Genomic DNA, 20,370 nt, shown 5'->3' with positions numbered 1-20,370 from the left:
GTCTTTATACATAAATAATGCTACTTGATGAATTATGTTAATAAAACTTAATGCAAAAGCAGAACAGAGTAGTACAACATCCATCCATTATCTATACCGCTTATCCTGTTCAGGGTCGCATGGGGGCCTGGAGCCTATCCCAGGTGTCATTGGGCGAGAGGCGGGGTAACACCTGGACTGATCGCTGGTCAATCACAGGGTTGACATATACAGCCAGACAACCTTAAACACTCACACCTATGAGTTAACCTAAGGAGCATGTCTTTGGACTGTGGACTGTACAGTAAGGCCCTCTGTATTTGAACAAGGATTCGAACCAGGAAGTTTACTCTTTATTAGCCACAACTAATAAGAAGTTAGTTACTGCATGTTTAACAAGTATATACAGTATATAGTATATGTTTCTACATACCAAGTATTAAATGACACGAAATTGGATGAGATGGCAGCAAAATGTGAGCTACTACATTTACTGCAATCTGGAACAGGACAGAAATTCTGCTGCTGGTAGACAAAGTACATCAGAGAAATAAAACAATACTTATACCCTCTGATACCTCTGCAGTCTTTTTAAGTAAGCTTTTTATTCTTTAGTTCATTCTGAAGTTTGCAGGTAAAAGTTTAAGTCCAAAGTCGATCAGTTTGATAAATATGGGCCCAGATTTAATTGGTAACTTTGTGCAGTGTTATGGGGTCTACATCCTGCAGTCTTGGCTGAATTTCCCCCTCATGTGTCACCAGCTTCTCTAAAGAGGGACCACATAGATGTCTTAAGTCCTTATGTTGGCCCTTTATATATCAGTATGTGTGTGTGTGAATGCCCTGTTTGTGCATGTGTGTGCAGTAACGTGCGGGAGTTTAATGTGCTGCCCCCTTAACCAAATATCTTTGTTACTTTAAGTCAACTTTGTATCAATTCAGCTCAGTTTGATCTGTTCCTCTGTCTGTTTCTGTGTGCCTCTGTATGTCTGTCTGTCTGTGTGTCTCTCGTCTGTCTCGTGGAGTCACCAATGGTTATAGTGCAGTTAGAGGAAGACATCCTCAGCACTGTAGGAAACAATTAGACCAACCTTGCTACTGTAAATGTCTCCCTCCATAAATACAATGTTTGTCAATCAATGCAAAATGTTGAGTGATTGTGAATGATGATTTGCTGGATCATAAGATACATGTCGGAGGCTGTCAAAAATCATGACCAGAGACTCATAATGTATGCTGAATATTTACTGTGAGCACATACAGAGGCGGTTTAATCAAAAAAGCGCGTTTGAATATTTTGTTCCATGATTATTGAACCTGTGGTCCTTCTGTCATCAGTTTTACTTTGCATTGCCGCAGTTTTATTCACTAATCAATGCTGCCTGCCTCTGTCGTCGCTGAAGATTTTCTGCATTGTGAGATGTTGTTCTGAAACCGCTGATTCAAGCGGCGATGTCGAATAACACGGTTAAACATATTGATATTTCCTGCATTGGATGCTCACAGCCGGGCTTCTTGTTTTGCACGCTCAAAAGTGAATATTTTACAAAGCGTTCAGTGGCACGGTGGAGCAGTGTTCAACATTATGTATTTTTTGTACTGTAGTATACACTGTACTTTTTACTGCTGAGCAATAAAACAGAGAAAACACACACACTGGTCTGTTTATCTGAGTTAGACCTATATCATACTTACTGGTTTACTGTAAAACAAAGCAGTGTAAACAGTCTTGCCAACCACAGCACATCTATTGATGAAGTGAGCTGGAACTTTCTCTTTGTGCACCAGTGCTGCATCTGGTCAGGTGACCTCCAGCTCTGGGAATATGACGTCAGTTCAGTAATCTGTTTACAAACTGCTTAACAGCTGGGGAGAGGCTTAATTAGGTTTGGACATTATTAGCAGATTTGTAGCCTGTTTATTTCTGGCAAAATATGACGGTTCAACTTTTGTCTGTTATGCACCCACATAAGTATAAAGTTTCCACTATTTTAAGAGCATCTAACAAGGTTATAAGCAGCCCCTGATTTACCCTCCTTGTATAAACCATTGCATAAACACACGCAGGTGTGTTCTTGTTCTGTAACCTCATGGTCATGCACACAATTTGGTCTCAAAATTTTAATTAAAAAACAATCATTGCTTTACTTCGAGATAAGAGCCATTTTCAAATAATTATATTCTGCAAGAATCCTTTTATGATCCTTGTTAAAAAGTTAAATAATAAATGTGATTCTGCCTTAAAACCCAGAGATAAAAGATAAATCTTTTTGCTCAATATATAAAAACTCATTCATTCGTTAAATTATAAAATTACTATAAGTCCTGACTTAATTTTGAGTGATTAAATGTCAATTCAAGGTAGTCGTCATATGGTGGATATCTGCCATGTTGTACGCAGCCACTGTTTCTTTAATGTAACCAATGTAACCAATGTAACAAATTGAAATAAAACACAATATAAGATTATCAAAAAAGTTTTTAACCTATGCATGTTCATATGGACAGCTTATAATAAAGAAAACTTTGAAAATGCACAAAAAATGACATACATTTAAACTATTCTACATCATGATTCAAAGGTAAGCAGTCTGTGGCATAATGAACACACTGACACTATTCATTTACAGCATGGAACACTTCTGAAGCTTCATCAGATAGCTCCATGTCTTCATCGTGAGTCCTGATGGAAACAACGTTTAGCAGGAGGAATCGAGAAACAAAAACCGAATCCATCAGAGGTAAACTAATGTCTATTTACAGATTCAGTGAGTGGATTTCCGGGACGGCAAGTATTCTGGTTTCTGTCTGCAGTACGCTTGTAGTCCGAGTTATATTGACCAATTTCAGCAGGCTGCAGCATATGCGGAGGAAAAAACAGTCAGTGTGGAGAGCAAAAGCAGGTGGAACTTAATGCATAGTACTGACATCCCGGCTCCCATCAGCGGCTATCTGACGATGATTTAGCTTCATATTAATCTCTATAAACAGATCTCTGCATGCTATCAGCAATCAATCCGTTCTTGATCTAAAATTCAACTTGAGATAAATTCCCTGACGCGGTGTCGCGAAAGCCGTTCAGTTTCAGATTTCCCGATTTCCTCGAATGCACCAGAAATGATCAATCCGACCTCCGTTCAACAAACGAGCATTTTAAAAGTATTTTTGTTCTCCTCTTGAGGAGACCTGACAAAGCTTGTAGTTTTACTTTTTACAAATCTGCATCATGATGTTGATATTTCGGCAAAGGTAAGACCCATTAATTAAAATAAATCACAAGAAAAACGGTTTCTTCTTCTGTAAACAATGCAGCACAGGGAAAAGGAAGTCGTTTATCGCTAAGCTACATGGCTACATGCCCTGTTCACAGGAGCCCAGAGGCTTTATGGTTGTCAGATGTCTGATGGGATCCAAGATTGGGGTTAACAGATGTGAGCACAAAAGGGCAAGGTAAGAGACATTAAAACAGCGACAATTTCAATATATGTTGTAGTTTGTCATGTAGCTTGACACACAACCTTGTCACGTAGTTTATTATGTAGCTGGTCACGTAGTTGTCACGTGTCTTGTCAAGTGGCTGGTTACGGTAGTTGGCCACGTGACGTAGCAGGGCATGTAGCTAGTCACTTAGCTTCTCTGAGGAGAAATGCCAGTATTAATAATATGCACAAACCTAAGATTGGTGAAAAAATGTCTGAGGATCCCCAAACAATCTCTAATTTTGTGGAAGAATTTCATAAAACAGTCATAATTAATTTGGTTTCTTTTCTTCTATTTAAAGTAAAGCGGGAAATATTTGTGATATTGATAGAGAAATTTGTGATCAACCCTTATCCCTTGATGACCTAACAAAGAATATTAATAAATTGAAAGACAATAAATCCCCAGGTAATGACGGCCTTTTTGGAGAATTTTATAAAGTATTTCAAGATCATATCTCAGAATTTTTGCTGTATGTTTTTCAGGAAGCTATAGAGGTTTGTAGGCTTCCGTCATGTATGTGCCAAGGTTTAATTACCTTGATACCTAAACCCAACAAGGACCGTATACTGCTTGATAATTGGAGGCTTATAACTTTAACTGATAATGATGCAAAATGATTTGCCCACATCTTTGCACAAAGATTGAAATTATGTTTAGACACAATTATAGATTACTCTATATCATCTATTCATGAATTCTGAAGCGTGGTAGAGGCATTATCTTTGATTCAGTCTGTTTCTGTTGTACTTATTATTGTTTGATTCTGATGTAAAATGGGTTATTTAATTTATTATTTCTAACATTTCATCAATTTATTTCCTTGCCAAGTGAATTCTTGCTAACTTACTTTGCTCATTTTTCACTAACATTCTGAGACATTATTACGACTTATTTCTTTATATTAAATATTTAATGCTTTGAAGTAAGTTTGAATACAATTTTAATTTAATCTTAGAGATTACTAACTGCGCTTTTATTTTTTGTGTAAAGCTTATGGTGTTTCCGGTTCAGTACTAAGGTGTTTCCGGGTTACGGGACAGATTTGTCAAATAGCCCGTGCATGGCATGGTTGACAGGGTAGCTAACGTTTCAGTCAGGGATCCAGGGTGGACAATTTTATCAGCTTGTAACAGAAGTTAAACCGCCAGATTGTGGAGTGACTCAGTATATAGCGACTGTTAGAACCGCTGTTCTTTTCCTCTGAGAGCAGATTTTCACATTTGTCATTGCTCGATCAGCTAACTCGTTAACGTTGTTCTTTGAAAATGGCGGATGTTCCACAAGAGAAGAGTCTGGACGATTTCTTTGCCAAGCGGGATAAAAAGAAGAAGAAAGAAAAAGGAAAGGGCAAGGAGGCCGTTACCGGACCCACGTCTGCTATGATAAAAAAGACCAAGAGGGAGAAGGAAAAATCGTCGAAAAACGAGAATCAGGATGCACAGATTGAAAAGGTAACGGACTCAGCTACACTGCTCTCTGGTAACTTTTTTTTTTTTTTGCCTCTGCGATACCGGTGTCGTGTCAAATTTTGTGTCCCCAGCCCATTCTGCTTCCTCCTCAAATTTGACCTTAGCCTGTTGACAGGTCGTATTGCTGACGTTTCTCTAAGTTATCTGGGAAAACCATGGATGTGGGGAATACTGTGACATGATGGGAGAAAACGCCGGTAGCTAGCTAACGTAGCATATGGCACATATTCTAATGGAATACCAAATTTTGCACCACCCGCGTGTTGTGCTTTTTTGACAACCTTTAGCTTTCATTCCTTGTCAAATAAACAGTTGTTAATTTTTTTTTAGGCCTATCCATTAGCCCGTATTATGACAGTGGCCTTGTGTTCGCACAGGGAAGCTGTCATTCCCCTCTTTGAATCGTGGCCCTCCAACTAGGCCGAGCCGCCATTTGTCACAAGTTTCACGGGGTTGACTGCCTTTTAGCTTGACATGATGTTGTGATTATGTGACGACGCTGTATGTGCTTTTTTCCACAGCGGACATTTTGACTTCTAACGGGAGGAAAAGCACAGGTGTTAATGATAACTTTAACAATGGTTCTGTTCTATTCAGGTGTCTGAGAAAGCCATGACAGGCAGTTAGCATGCACACAACCAGGACCATGAAATTGAAGCAGCTAAATGGAATACAGCCATCATTAATGCTACTATAAACATATATAAACACCTGTGCTTTCCCTTTTTCGATATGCTAAAAAGTCATGAAGTGAAAAAGGCCTATTATTAGTTATACAATTAAACAACATGTCACATTGATGGGAAAGGCGTACCCAGAGCTGTTATGGCTTTTGTAATTTTTTTTGTTAACACTGAAAGTTGTAGGAAATTGTAGATGTCATTTTTGTGTGCTTTGAAGTAATGTCTACCTTTGCCCAGGAGGACGAGGAATGGAAAGAGTTTGAGCAGAAAGAAGTTGACTACAGTGGACTGCGACTCCAAGCTTTACAGATAAGGTAAGAGTGAAATATGTATTTGCTTTTTCGTTTTCTTGTCCACATAATTGGTTATTTTCAAATGTGGGCCATTAAAAGACCATGGTCCCTATTACTTGTCCCCCATCTTCCAACCCTTAAAAAATATCATATTTCTTGTTGCCTAACTATACAACTCCTCTTCAGTTACAATGGTAACTTAAAATAATGAATTGATCGCCTTGCAGTGACGAGAGAGAGGAAGAGGAGTACGAGAAGGAGGAGGTTGGTGAGGATGGAGAGATCATTCTGGTGAGCGGAGACAAATTTTCTGGTCCCTGGAACAAGTCTGGTGCCGCTCCGGCTCCGGCTGCTGCACCTGTGGGTGAGTAAACCAACCTCGACATTTAATTGTTTAACATTAGGGACAGGCCTTCAAATTAGCTTAGACTATAAATGCTGAAGTGTCTGGTATCACTTTACATGCTACATACTTGAATTAAATTAACCTTCTTGGGTTTTTGTTTCCAATAAAGGGACGAGCTATGAATCTATTTAGGGCAAATCTGCCATTTTAAGAAGTCAGGGGGTGATTACATCATGTGTTACTAAAAATACCCTTAGAGTCCATATGTATTAGGCACTCTTGCTAATTGTAGGACACTGAATGGACTTTTTTTCTATTTCTATTATTGCAGAGGAAGTCGAGGTGCCTGAGTCGAAGCCTGCTGGCGTATATCGCCCTCCAGGGGCTCGGCTCACTACCACCAAACGAACACACAACCCGGGGCCTCCTGAGATCTTCAGTGACGCACAGTTCCCCTCTCTACTGGCCACCGCCAAGCACGTGGAGACTCGCAAGTAAGAACTCAAAGTAGTTTGTTAAACGTGGCTCGTTTGGGAGGTTTGGTTTCCTGACTGAATCGATGTGTGTCTGTGTTTCAGGGATAGAGAAATGGAGAAGACCTTCGAGGTTGTGAAACACAGGAATCGTGGTAGAGAAGAGACCGGTGGCGCTTCTATGCAGCAGTTGCAGCTCGACAACCAGTACGCCATCCTGGGGGATAAGTAGATCCGCTCCCCTCCGTCCCTCCCTGCCCCTTCAGCACGGTGCAGCCCAGCCCCTCGAAGGAAGCTGAAATCCTGCTGTGTTGACTGCAGTCCTGCCACCATCCCCACACTGGTTACTCACACACACAGCCACATACACATAAATGCACACAGCAACACCACTGCAGAACATACAGTAAAACCCCCTTTATTGAATCAGTGACACACTTAACACGCATTTGGTCGGCAAAACTGAAGGACTGCATCTGAAGGGGCTGTTGAAAGAGGGAGTAATTGAAAAGGAATTAGCAACAAACACCCAAACGTACAACACTGCAGCAGCAACAAAAGGCGACATAGTTGTCCTTTGTGGATTGTACTCAGAGCAGCAGTTGTGTGACGCAACTTTTCTCCGGACTTCAACTTGCTTTGATAAAAGCCACAGAGCATCGAAGATAACTTTAGGCAAGATGATTTTACAAACTTCTGTGAAAATATCTATTTTTTTGCAAGATCGTTATAACCCAATCGCACATGGTATTTTGGGGTGGTTTTTGAGTTGCGGTTGGGGCTTTTGGGAGTGGGGATGCTACGGCTGTAAGGCTGGTAGTGACGATGTGGACTGAGCTTTTTTTTTTTGTGGTGGTGTTGGTGGTGGTGAATAGGGCGAACACCAACCTTTCTCCCCAAACACACACACACACACACACACAGCTGGCCATCCGGCTCTTTGATTTAGAAACTTGAAGCTTTTTCCCTTAATGTTGATGACACTCTGCGAAGATCTACGGACAAGAAGCGATAGGTTGTGGTCCTCATTTAGAATCTCTATATAAAGTGGCCTTACTGATAGAAAGAAACTGCTATGTCATCTAAAGAGAACTTTGCTTGTTGTCTCACTGGCCGCTGCCTGCCTCTGGATCTCACCACTTTGTGACAAATAGATCGCCATATACAAGAAAACAAATCCTTTTTGTTCAGGTATGTCGTGCTGTTTTAGTTTGCCTGATTACAAGTACTAACTGTCTTTCATATCCACTGTTTGATTTTGCTTCCCTTACTTCATTTTGTCTTCTTTTCAGACATCAGCAAAAGAGAAATTAAAGCTGGTTTCTAATCCGAAAGCATTTTTTTTGGTAGAAATACTTAACTGTGATGCGACACCAGATGGTCACAGATGTTACAGTATCAAGAGAATGATGGGAAACCACTTTAATAGAATATTTGAGGTTGTTTGGCCATACGGAGTTCACACCCCAGTTTTAACTTTTCTTTTATCAAGGCTTTTCCTCCTGACATGCTGTCAGCCCTGCGCAGAACTTCACTTTCAGAGAGTTACAGCGACTGTCACTTAACCAACAGAGTACTATACACCTACAAATGAGTGGGACGCCCAGTTTATATGAAATGGGTTTTTACTACAAGCATAGTTACATTAAGAAAGATGAAGATGAACTGGATTTGTGTTCTATGTTTCTGTCCTTTCCATCAAAGCTGTCAGGGAGCGTCGATCCCTGCTGGGACACTTTGAGTGGACGTAGATAATATTTGTAATGAAAAGAGAAGAGCCTAACATTAAAAAAATAAAGTGATCCTTGTGAATGAAGTCTTGTCTGAATCTGTAGATGTGGAAAGTGGACGTTTTCAAATGATGTTAGCCTGCTTCCCCTCAAACTCACTCGCCTAATTCCTGATGTGTCTCATTCTGTCAGAGGAGGTGTTGACTTTGACAGATCGTGGATAAATTTGCGTACCTTCAGCTCTTTTTGGAAAAAAGTAGACGTTTCAAATGACCTCATACTAAGCATATTAACAAATAAAAAACTTTTCTCACACAACAGACTTGAAATGTTTATTTGAAGCAGGCAGTAACACCAGCAGATGAATTAACTGGTCGTCTCTGTCAACACGTTGGCATCTCTTCAGCCCTTCTGCAGTGTGTCTTCTTTCATTCACTTTCAGGCTTTCAGGCTTTCAGGGTTCTTTAAGAAAAGAGAACGACCAACATTGTACAGCTTAAAATCAAAATACAATATTTGTAGTTGATTGCTGTACACTCTTTTGCTTTCTTTTACTTCATAAAAAAATATGTTTCAAGGTGGTTTCGCAGATTTAATGGTATTGCAGTGAGTGCTGAATAGTTTCTTACCTCGGTCACATTTCGATCAGTCGGTTCAACTTTGAAACCAGCCCTGTTACCAAGAGAGGTCCAAACATCTGCGACCTGAAAGAGAAGTTAAAATTAGTTCTGAAATTTACATTAATGCTGTCATGTAAGTATGTAATATTTATTCCTAAGTATGAGTACATCTCTGCGTACGCCTACCAGATTGACTGACTTCCATCCTAATGAATGTTACATTTATTTTAAACAGGCCTTATTAGAGACAGTGCTTTAATTTAAATATGTTGGCTCCGTTTCTCAATTGACAAATCTTAAAAAAATTTTTCCTTAAATTTAGGTCAATCGCCCCCCTTTTAAAGAAAACATTTGGTAATGATACAAACTCAGAAGTATTTGTTGTCTTGACATATTCACAATTCAACTCCATCCTTATCCTGCTGTTACTCCCACCGGCCACAAGGTGGCACTGCTGCTGCACAGCCTCGTATTTTGAGCAGAGTCCGCTTTGTGTTAATTCTGGTTTTAATTCTACTTTTAAATTTAAATCTATCTTGTCTTCCTAAATCACTGAATGCAAACAACTCTTTTGCGTAGGCCAAAGTCCCTCTCTTTAATTATAACTCGTCAGTTATATTTTTTCCTTAGTAAACTAACAACTACTCCTAAAGACTTATTAACACTCCCGTTTAACCTCAATCTAAGTAGGTAGTTACATTGGCTTAACTGATGTAACCATATGAATGCTTGCATGCTGACTTGGGATATGTAGCTGAAAATGACCATCCTAGTGTGTTTGTTCATAGCTCATCTAAGGCTATCGCCAGCTAGTAACATTTGTTACATGTGAAATCTGTAACAATATGTTAATGTACTTTATGCTTCAGAACACACAGATCTCCTCTGTATAATTAAGAAGGGGATTCCTTCTCAGTGCAAAACCAATATTTCCAAAGATTTGGACACTTGCCGCCCTGTCATGTCATGAATACACTACTCAAAAAAATTGAAGGAACAGATTTGATTTTAATTATTTGATTATCAAAATGGTAAGGCCAAAATAACATGTGCAGGTTTTTTTTCCTATTTGAATTTCATGGCTCTTCACTCTGCTGTAATAACCGCTTAAATCACCCTCAACTCCACTGATCGCCTTACCCAGCTGCCACTTGTTTCACCTACCCAGACCTGTGGTTGTGGTTTTTGTACCGGCTTTTGAGGTGGGGCTGCGCCTCCTTCAGACCACTGAAACAGAAATACACATAAAAAATACACAACACTGCACCAAAAGCACATTTGATGCTTGTGTAACATCTATTTGCCTTTTTGTTTATTCTGCTTGTGCAGGGTCATCGACATGAGGTCTCAAATAAAGCAGCGAAATAATCGATCGGTAATCCTGTTTCATAGATACCCGCAGTCTGATAACAACTCCAAACGTTAGCTCTTTATTGAAATTAAAGTTGTTTAGATCTGAAATCTGTTTCTTTTTTGCTAGTTAAGCAACAGGCCTACAATGTGAAGGATACAGCATGCTTAATAAGATATAAAAGACTGATGAAGACTACGTTTCAGCATTAGGAAACAAATCAAGCTGCAGCAATTCAAGACATTGCAAAGTAAGTAGCAAACACAAAAGCTGGCAATACCAGCATTAATTGATAAAAACAAAACCACACTGTCTTACCGAGGCAGCGAGAATGAATCCAACCAGACACAGTGCTGTGAGTCCTCTCATCTTGAACATAAAATAGCCTCAAATCTGACAGTTCGCCTGCTTTATACTGTCCACGTCAGGAGGTGGAGTCTGTTACATGTCAAAAGTGTTCATTTCCCGTTTCAAATCAAAGTCCAGCTTGGTTTATTTGTTTGTCCTTTATACACACACACAAAGTCTACCTACTCATCTCTTCCCATTTTAAATTGCCAGTAATACTGTGCTCACATTTGGTCACTTGAAATGAGAAACATTACAATTAAAATAAAATATATTTAAGTGTGAATAAAGCCTGTTGGTCATTCAAAGCTATTCTTTTGCTAGCAATTGTTCTGTTGTGTTTTTATCTGTCTAGATGTTACAATTTAAACACAACACAGTGCTGACAGGGAAACACTTTAAATGCATACATCTGTCTGTATCTGTTGAACCCTTGTCAAGAGTTGTCTTTAATACAAGCACATTATAAACAGTATTATTTAGAAAGTAATTTAGCCTGGTTTACAAATAGTTAATTATCAAAATGACAAATTAATCAAACGAGTAATCACAGTTTTTTCTATGGAAACTGTGTGAGTTTTATGTCCCAGTCTGAGCCACCTCAGAAAATCAATTTTCCTGTCCTTCCTCATCATTTTCTCGAACTGCACAAAATCACTTCCTTTAATAACTGAAAGAAGACTAGTTGGAACCATATATGTAACTACATACCTAAATAGAACAATTTTAATTGAATCAGCCCAAGGTTTTGATGAAAAGCCCTTTAAAGGTTGTTGAATAAAGTGAAAATGTCTACCACAGTCCATCCAAACTCTTCCCACAACAGAAACATTGCCAAACCCCGTAGCCTTTCCAAAGTACTCATGTCTCGTGGGCAATTTGAAGTACTGCTTTAAATTCACCAAAATCTTTCTGCTAGTATTAAAGTGTTACAAAACCCAACCGCTTGTTTTGTGAAGCCATAATTCATAGTCTTCTACAAACACCATCTCAATTAATAATTTACATCCTCAACTTTTAACTCTAAAAGATCTCATAGAAAACGGTGAAAAGACATAAATGTCACATGGAGTCTATTCACTTGTGAGTTGGTTGTTGCGTTAACCCATCATTATATTATATTACTGGAGTTTGAATTATAAACCTTAATCCATAGACAAGACAGTGTTTGGATAGTGAGAACATTGACTTTGGATATCAAACACAGTAGCTACATAATCAATAAATTAACCTGTTAAATAAAGAAAGACAGTACATGCTGTAGACCTCTTCATCTGCTTTTTCTGCAAATGGAAAAATGGAAAAATGTTGAATGTCTGGACATTTTAACTTCTAATAACACTATGGAAAAATTGTTGCCAAGAATCCTGCCAAGAATTCACTAACATGGGTGATGGGAATGTGTCATAAATGTGCCAATAAAAGTAGTGAAGAAGACAGAGAGCAAAAAACATGGATGCAAAAAACGCAGGGCTTAAAGTATTTAGAAAACCGGCGTTGCAGATGTTTTATTCAACCCAATTCAAACAACTTTATTAATCCCCCTAGGGCTAATTTGTTTGGAGCAGCTTGTACGTAAAAGACGTGATGATACCCATAATGCATTTTGATGAGTAACACTGAATGTATGACTTTTCTGTTAAGAAGAAAATCCCACAGGGCATCTTTATCTCTTCATGAAAGTCATACAGCAAGTATGTATATATTTTTTCAATCATTTCAAAATGTTCAAATTTAAATCTAAAAATCGAAATAAATTTTTTTTTTGCTGATTTATTTCATTTTATTCAGTAATTAACTTAGAGGATACTGTATTTATATTTTTACTTTTATACACAGTTATTGCAATTTGAGTGAAATTAATAGATTTACGATTACGTTTTTCCCCAGTGATAAAGTTCGTAGACGTTCAGGAAGCACAATGGGGGCGCGCGCTCTGCCACTTTGCCTCATTGTGCGCGCGCGGTCGTTGCCATGACGCTGAATGGAAACTACGCACGGTGAACACAGAAAATGAAATGAAGCTGATAAAGTGAGCTGCAATGACCCATTGTCATTAAATCTACCTTATGTAGAGTATATCCGGTGGTCGTAGTTTATATATTTGTACCGTCTGACACAGTCTGTGAGGCTGTTAACTGTAGTTTACTTCTCCTTTCGTCGTGTTTCTGTCAGAGTTGGTATGAAGGCTCACAGCAGCGAAGTCGAAGTGTTTGTCCGAATTAGACCAACGGCTAACTTCGCACGAGACCTCATTGAGTGTCTCCCAGACGGACAGGTAACTTCATTTTCAGCCTTTTAAAGTACTCGTATCAAGAGCCAATTAAGCCTTATTTGACGTAATATAGCTGTGCTGGAAGATAATTCTGGCTAACTTCCAGGAAAAGGTCACAGTTTTTAGTTTTGTCTGGTTTGGGTTAAAAATTAGTTGGAGCCATCTTTGCCCCTCAAGCAAGAATTATTTTGGCAGTTTGAAAGTAAAAGATAGTACCATTAAACTCGTAAAACCTAGGCCTAATTGAAACATTATTTTAACACAAACGTTACTTGCTAGGTTTTTGTAAATACCTAACAATTGTAACAAACTAGCATAAATGCTGAACTATAAATAGATGTTTAATTAGCACACAAGGGTTATATATAATTTAGAGTTAACCCCCCCCCCCCCGACTTTCCACCTAGAATTATTGAGCTATCTAAAACCATGTTATGTTGTCTTTTGGTGAGGACATTTTTAGTCAGTGAACCATTGTAACTGTTGTAACAGGTATTTTTTAAACAGAAATCTTGACATGCCATAGCAGAAAATGCACAGGTGCATTTAATTACACCAATGATGGCTGCACTTCTTCAGGCCAGGTGTCTAAATTGTGTCTAGATGCCTTAGTATTATGCATCATGCATCCATGGACAAACTAGCACTGTTTTTTTCTTAGTATGACATGTCAACATTTCTGTGTGTTTATTTTCAAGGCATTCATGTTGATTTTTACTTTACTTTCATCACCAATCTCTATTTGATAGAGATAAAACTGTGACACATTATAATGAAACATAACCGATGTATGAAGGTGAATGATGTGTTTCAGATCCCCAACAGAATTTGCATCACATTTCATAAAATTGGTCAAAATTGAATCTTACACATAACATAACATAACACAGCACAGCAGACACCTTGTGACTCCTTTTGTGTAATAAATGTGTCTGTTTTTGTGTTTTAAAGTAGCCCCTATGTTTGTGTACACTCAAAACTTGCTGTCTCATCTTAGACGGTGAATGTCCATCACAAAAAAGACTCCAGGCGGCTCCATGAAAGGAGGAAAAGTCAGCTGAGCTCCCAGACTTTCTGTCTGGAAGGCATTTTGCAAGATGTATCCCAGGAGGAGCTGTACGCCCGAGTGTGCCAACGGGTTGTACTGGGAGCACTGAATGGCTTTAATGGTATATACATTATGTTTATCTTTATAAAAGGTGTTTAGTTTTGTACAAATTATTGTACAATGTTATATGTTAATATTGTCTCATGTAATTTTCAGGTACTGTGGTGTGTTTTGGGCAGACAGGTTCAGGAAAGACATACACCATGACAGGATCCACAGAATTATACAAGCAGAGAGGCATCATCCCTCGGGCCCTTCAGGAGGTACCTCATATCAAAATGTTTACCTCTAAACCCCCTGCCTGGTCCGCATTAAATAAATATGTTGTTTTGAATCTCCAACACGCTATTCAGGTGTTTCAGGAGGTAGAGAAAAGGACTGAGCATGCCTTCTCCGTGCACCTTTCCTACCTGGAGATCTACAACGAGACCCTGGTGGACCTGCTTTCATCGCTGCTGGGGTCCCCACACCCATCCCAACGCAGTATGGTGGTGATGGAGGAGCCAGGCAGAGGGGTGTTCATCCGAGGTCTGTCTCTTCACCCTGTTCACAGCGAGGTGGAGGCTCTGAACCTGCTGTTTGAGGTGTGTGGTCTGAAGCTAACAGCTGTAAAAGCCCCTCTAACTTGACTTGGCTTATGCAGCAGACCGCATAGGTTGACATTTAGATTATTCATTCTGAAAAATAGTTCTTATTTAATGCTTATTCGAGGTGTGGTATTATTTTCATGATGATTTTAACCTTGATAAAGTTCTTTCGTACTTTCTTACTTAGGGAGAGATGAATCGCATTATTGGATCTCATGCCTTGAATAGGAACTCCTCAAGGTCCCACTGTATCTTCACTGTGCATATAGAGGTATGAACACATATACCTTTCATGGGTTGCTGTATTGTTTAGTGTCATCTTGGTGCTCAAACGTGACTTTAAGTTTAAAAAAAATCATTTGTTTTTCACAGTCTCGCTCTAGGACTCTGTCTGACGCCAAATACGTCACCTCTAAGCTGAACCTTGTGGATTTGGCCGGGTCAGAGAGGCTGGGAAAGACTGGGGTGAGTTTGAGTTTATCTACTTCACTGATTGCAAAACATAGACTGTTGGAATGTTCAAGTATGGCAGATTGCAGGTGGGATGTTGGACTCTATTGCAAGTGTGGCTGATTATATAACATGTCCACTTTGAAATTTTTGATCCCTAAGGAAAAGTTGAGGAAAATATCACCTTTCTGTATAATATTGTCTTGTCTATTTTCCCCATTTCTTCTACGCTTCCTCTTCTTCCAGTCAGAGGGTCAGATGTTAAAGGAAGCCGTGTATATCAACAAGTCCTTGTCGTTCCTGGAGCAGGCCATCTTGGCCCTGGCAGATCGTCGCAGAGAGCACATTCCCTTCAGGCAGACTAAACTCACACATGCCCTCAAAGACTCACTGGGTAAGACTGGCAGGCCACTGGTTTTAAGTGGTACTTAGTTTTGTGGCAATAGATGTAAAACATGATGTATTTGTCTGTGAAGGGGGAAACTGCAACACTGTGCTTGTGGCTAACATCTACGGTGAGGCTGCACAGATAGAAGAAACAGTAAGGAGTGTAATATATGATATAAACAGAAAGCAGTCTCTGTCTTACTCATCATGGTGTGATACAACTCTGTATGATGATGTATGCTCTTTGCAGCTCTCTACCCTGCGTTTTGCCAGCAGAATGAAGCGTGTCCAAACTGAGCCTGCTGTAAATGAACACCTGGATCCAGCAGTGAGTTCACCTTATTATACGACACAAATATTCCTCCAGGAGGACATGCATGGTGAAATATACTGTATGTAGTTTTATTGTTTACAGTCTCTACAGTTTATTGTTGCATGCAGAGGGACCTTATGAAATACACTGTTTTGATTAGGCTCTAATCAAGAAACTTCAGAGAGACGTAGACATGCTGAAGGAAGAACTGTCCATGTATAACACACAGGTGAGTAGAGCTTACAGGGAAATCTTCATTATAATTGCTTAAGTTTATTGTACAAGTTAACTGTTATAATGAATATTGGGTCTAAATTTAAATACTGACTCTAAGGTGTTTCTCATATTACATTGTTAAAGAGCAATTGTCTGCAAATTCTAAACCTTTTATGACATCATTCGATTTTAAAGACCCCTTCCAGTGAAAATCAAGTGTTTAACCTTGTAAACATCTCTATGTGCTACAAGACATATCAGGGACAACATGAGCAGTCATCTCCATGGCTGGGCCTGTCTGCTTTTAAACTGCAGTGTACCAAGGACAGGCTGAACAACACGTTTTCAGATTGGCAGGTTTGAGACGTCACAAACCTAAGGAGCCAATCCCGTTAATGGACGGGGTGACGCTACGCATATTATTATGTGTAACCTATGGCAACCACTTCGGCGACGTGCGAGCCAGCTGTAACCGTCATCGTAATTTTTGCAAACTCACTCCTGACTACTAACGTCAACGTTACTACTATTAATTACTAAATTTCAAGCTAGCTACGTTTCAACAAGTTGCCGCTAAACGATGGCAGAGACGTGTTTTGTTTTCGGCTGTATTTTATGAAAGGAGAAACGTTGCGCATAGTGGGCGGGGCCTATGCAGATTAGGGAACTTTTAATGAAGGAGAAGGAGGAGATGCTGTGGGAGGATTTTTACAAAGTAATAAAACGTATTTTGCAGAAAAAGTCAGACACAATTTATTATTTCAAGCAGAGCATTTTATGTGTCTTAAAACATGACTGGAGCTGGTCTTTAAGTTGTTGCTCATATTATATTGTTCAAGCGCAATTGTCTGCAAATTCTAAACCTTTCATGACAATTTGAATGTCTACCGTTCATCCTTTTGTAGATGAACCGTCAGGGCATCACATACCAGCCGTTGTCTGAAGCACAACATGCTGAGATCCAGAGCCAGGTTCAGAGATACCTAGAGGGAAGCCTGAAAGAAATCAGTGTGAGAACATAACACAAAACACACACACATAACATATCTACATTTTGGATGATTTTAATGTAAATCAAAAATTGTAAATTGTCCAAATATTTGTTGTTTTATTTGATAGTGTAGGAATTTTTTCCAGAAACGTTGATGCCATTAAAAGCTTTTGAATTTAAGTGAACATAACAGAGAACACACCATTTTGGTTTGAGTCCTTTTTATGTTTCAAATTCCGCTCTGGATGACATATTACAGGTCGTAAGTGTCAGGCAGGTCCAAGCAGTGTTTGCCCAGTTCAAGCTTGCAGTGCAGTGAGTATCATCTACCTTTTTAAATTCTGCACCTTCAAATCATGTGTTTATTAAGACCAAAATTGGAACACGGCTTTATTTGTTTATGGTAAGCGATTCAGCATGTTTATGTGAGCAGGAAACAGGAGCACAAGGTGATTGCTCAGCAGAGCCAGACCTACAACTTGGTGGCGCGAGACCAAAGTGCCCACACAGCTTCTGTCAAGGTCAGTCAGCAGCTGATTCACGGTTGAGGGCACCACATGGAAATTAGCAGTTATATTTCTATTTGTCTCTTGTCGTTTAGTGAACACTCAATGTGTTTGAGCTCTGATGAGATGTTGCTTTGTAAACTCTTTAGGAGTTGGATACCAGAGGCTGTGCTGAGGATGTGGATGCAAGCAGCTTTGGGGTGTCACCTCAAAACACCCAAAGCCTAAGTTCAACCAAAGCCAAAACTAAGAAGTCCAGGGAGAAACAGGGGTAAGTGAACATTTGAAGATGAAGCCAGTGAATTGTGCTGATGAATTCAGTGTATTGATAATTTTCATAAACATTTTGTTTAGTTTTATTTTCCCTTTAAAGGGACAGTTTGCCGATTTTCAACCTCAGTCCTATCATGCTATCATGGGGAGCTAATGCCATTATGGTAGAAAGAAAATGCAATTTCGCTCTGTGCCTTTGGAGGACGCTGTCCACTTCTCCAATGGGCCCTGGAAAACCTCCGCCAGATGACGCATTTTACGTCGCCAGGGAGCTTGCTAAACTACACTTCCTCAATCTAGGGAAGGGAGGGGCGCAATGCAAGCTGGGTGTTGTAGGAATGTAGAATGGGTGAAACCACGCGCTGTTTGTACAGCGTTCTCCACAGCTATGGCGCCAATTTAAAATATTATTGCTTCTATCGATTACAGAGAGCACCAGCTTTGACTGACAGCGGCTTTTTCCAGGGGGGAAGTGCTCCTTTAAGTCTATGTTTTGGCTGAAACATTTATATTTTTGTGAAATCTGAATTCTTAATTGTCATAATTCTCGACCGCACTCTGAGATACATTAGACCAGGGGTGCAGAGATAGTAGTTTGCCTGATGAAAAAAAACTACCCTCATACAATTTATCATTAAATAATTGATTAAAAAAAACACATCAGAGCTCAACATCTCTAAAAGTTATTTGCCCGATTAGATAACTATGTATTTCGGTCCAAGTCTGCCTGATTGGGCTCGACTATGTAAATGCACTAGTCTGGTTTTCCTAATTCCTAATATGATTTTTCCAGCCAAAGCAAAAGGCAGGGAGGGGGCAGTCCAGTGTCAAGGAAGCACTTGGAGAACTCCTCCAAATCAACGCTGAATTCTGAGAGAGAACAGGAGTCAGGGGAACCAGACACCGAGAGCCAGGATACACAAGAATCACAACCGCCTGGCAATGAACCCTTCCACCCTGAGTATGTGTCAGATATATCAATCAATCAGATATCTTTATCGTATGAATAGAATGTGTATGATGTTGTTTTTTACCTTTGCCACCTGTGCCCAGCTCTCCTCCACCCAAAGCAGAAGCCTTTGAGGATTTTAAGGTGGGACAAGGCAGCAAAATCAACGGCATCCTTAAAGAGAACAAGGCCGTGCTGCTGGAACGCCGCAGTCTTCTTCGGCAGCTCACTGAGGAGGTCAACGCTGTCAAGAGAGAGATCGACTGCACCGCGGCCACCATACAGCACAAGGAGATGAGAGGAGGTACTTCTAATGCTTGCATCAGTAAAGTGGTTGATGCTTGAACTTGTGCTCTGCTGCTCTTAACGTTCTTATCAAATGATTTTTAACGAGGAGAATTGTCAATATTGGTGATATTTAAAGCCCCCAATGCTTGCCTATACAGTGAGTGCAGACGCATCATCACATCATCAAAACCTGTGTTTTTGTATGAAGGTCAATATTTGGTTATGAGGGACGAGTCAGTGCAACAGGAGTCAGATGCAAGATTATTGATGCAGCTCAGAGGGTTGAAGGCGCTGTATCGACAGCGATACGAGGTGCTGTGTGACATCAAGTCAGAGGTCGACTACTGTCAGCACCTTGTGGATCGGTGCAGGGTGCGCCTTCTCTCAGGTCCCTTCCCTTACACACCTTTATCTATAACGACTGGTGTCTTCGAAAGCTCAGGGAAATAATCAACAGCTTTTGTTTGTGTCCTAGAATTTGAGAACTGGTATTCAAAGTCTTTCCTTGTAGCAGAGGAGGAGCTGGATGAAACTACAGGGAGGACCCTGGCACATGTGAGTCTGCCTGAAATTTACAACAGTGTTTGTTCCATGTAAGAGCTTAAGAAATTTGTATTTAAAAGCAAATCCTCAAAGTTAACAAAACACTTTAGTAAACGTGAAGAAAGAACAAGTTTATGACTCATTTATATTAGAGTCAATATATTTTCTAAGCTAGCTTAAATGAATACTTGCAGTTCAGGCTTTTCAGAGGAAGTCATTTTGTCTTCAAGTGTTGGAAAAGTTGTGATTACATTGTGGTGACGAGTTTAATCTGCATACCTGCTGATTTTAGGAAGACTATAACCAGCAGCTGCCGTATGAGCCTCTCCCTGATGGCTGCAGCTCTGAGTCCTTCTACAACGCTCGCTACAGAACGCTGAAAAGGGTGAGTGGGTTATTCATAATTTGGTTATATTACCTCACCAATCCTGAACTACAACATTGTCATTAAAACCGGTTATATAGAGATCTTAACTATCTGTAATCTACAAACCTGTTAATTCTGTCTTCTCAGAGGAATAGCAGGGTGCGTTCCACTACTCCCGTGCAGAGGAACTCATCTGCAGGACAGAGAAGACTCCCTCCAATTCAGCCTGTATGAGTGAGTTTTTGTACAAACTGAAGACCTGAATTACGGCGTCCACACATGGTGTCACTTCTTGTAAAGTGTATCCACTTTTAATTTTGTGCATTAATCAGTCACAAAAGA

General features: G+C 39.7%; 2 protein-coding genes across 3 annotated transcripts; both read left to right on the top strand.

The window, feature by feature from the left end:
• Nucleotides 1–4,494: 4,494 nt before the first annotated feature.
• On the top strand, nucleotides 4,495–8,768 carry cdv3 (carnitine deficiency-associated gene expressed in ventricle 3). Of its 2 annotated transcripts, none has more exons than XM_069667725.1 (5): nucleotides 4,495–4,913; nucleotides 5,855–5,928; nucleotides 6,135–6,271; nucleotides 6,585–6,747; nucleotides 6,832–8,768. In XM_069667725.1, the coding sequence occupies exons 1-5, from the start codon at nucleotides 4,728–4,730 to the stop codon at nucleotides 6,956–6,958; spliced, it is 687 nt and encodes a 228-aa protein (XP_069523826.1). In that variant the 5' UTR covers nucleotides 4,495–4,727; the 3' UTR covers nucleotides 6,959–8,768. The 2 variants fall into 2 exon arrangements, with proteins under 2 accessions (XP_069523826.1, XP_069523825.1); XM_069667724.1 differs by having other exon boundaries at nucleotides 5,852–5,928.
• A 4,189-nt stretch (nucleotides 8,769–12,957) lies between these two features.
• Nucleotides 12,958–20,262, top strand: kif9 (kinesin family member 9). The gene is made up of 20 exons (XM_069667051.1): nucleotides 12,958–13,053; nucleotides 14,048–14,219; nucleotides 14,315–14,421; nucleotides 14,512–14,742; nucleotides 14,933–15,016; nucleotides 15,118–15,210; nucleotides 15,442–15,589; nucleotides 15,672–15,736; nucleotides 15,833–15,910; nucleotides 16,056–16,124; nucleotides 17,017–17,121; nucleotides 17,362–17,417; nucleotides 17,536–17,623; nucleotides 17,758–17,879; nucleotides 18,681–18,842; nucleotides 18,935–19,134; nucleotides 19,327–19,506; nucleotides 19,594–19,673; nucleotides 19,954–20,046; nucleotides 20,176–20,262. The coding sequence occupies exons 1-20, from the start codon at nucleotides 12,958–12,960 to the stop codon at nucleotides 20,260–20,262; spliced, it is 2,316 nt and encodes a 771-aa protein (XP_069523152.1).
• The last annotated feature ends 108 nt before the right edge of the window (nucleotides 20,263–20,370 follow it).

This window comes from Semicossyphus pulcher, unplaced genomic scaffold (assembly GCF_022749685.1).
Source record: "Semicossyphus pulcher isolate SPU_LCO1_2020_fin unplaced genomic scaffold, fSemPul1.0.p SCAF_18, whole genome shotgun sequence".
Lineage (NCBI taxonomy): Eukaryota > Metazoa > Chordata > Actinopteri > Labriformes > Labridae > Semicossyphus > Semicossyphus pulcher.
This window is presented reverse-complemented; position numbering and strand designations above follow the sequence as displayed.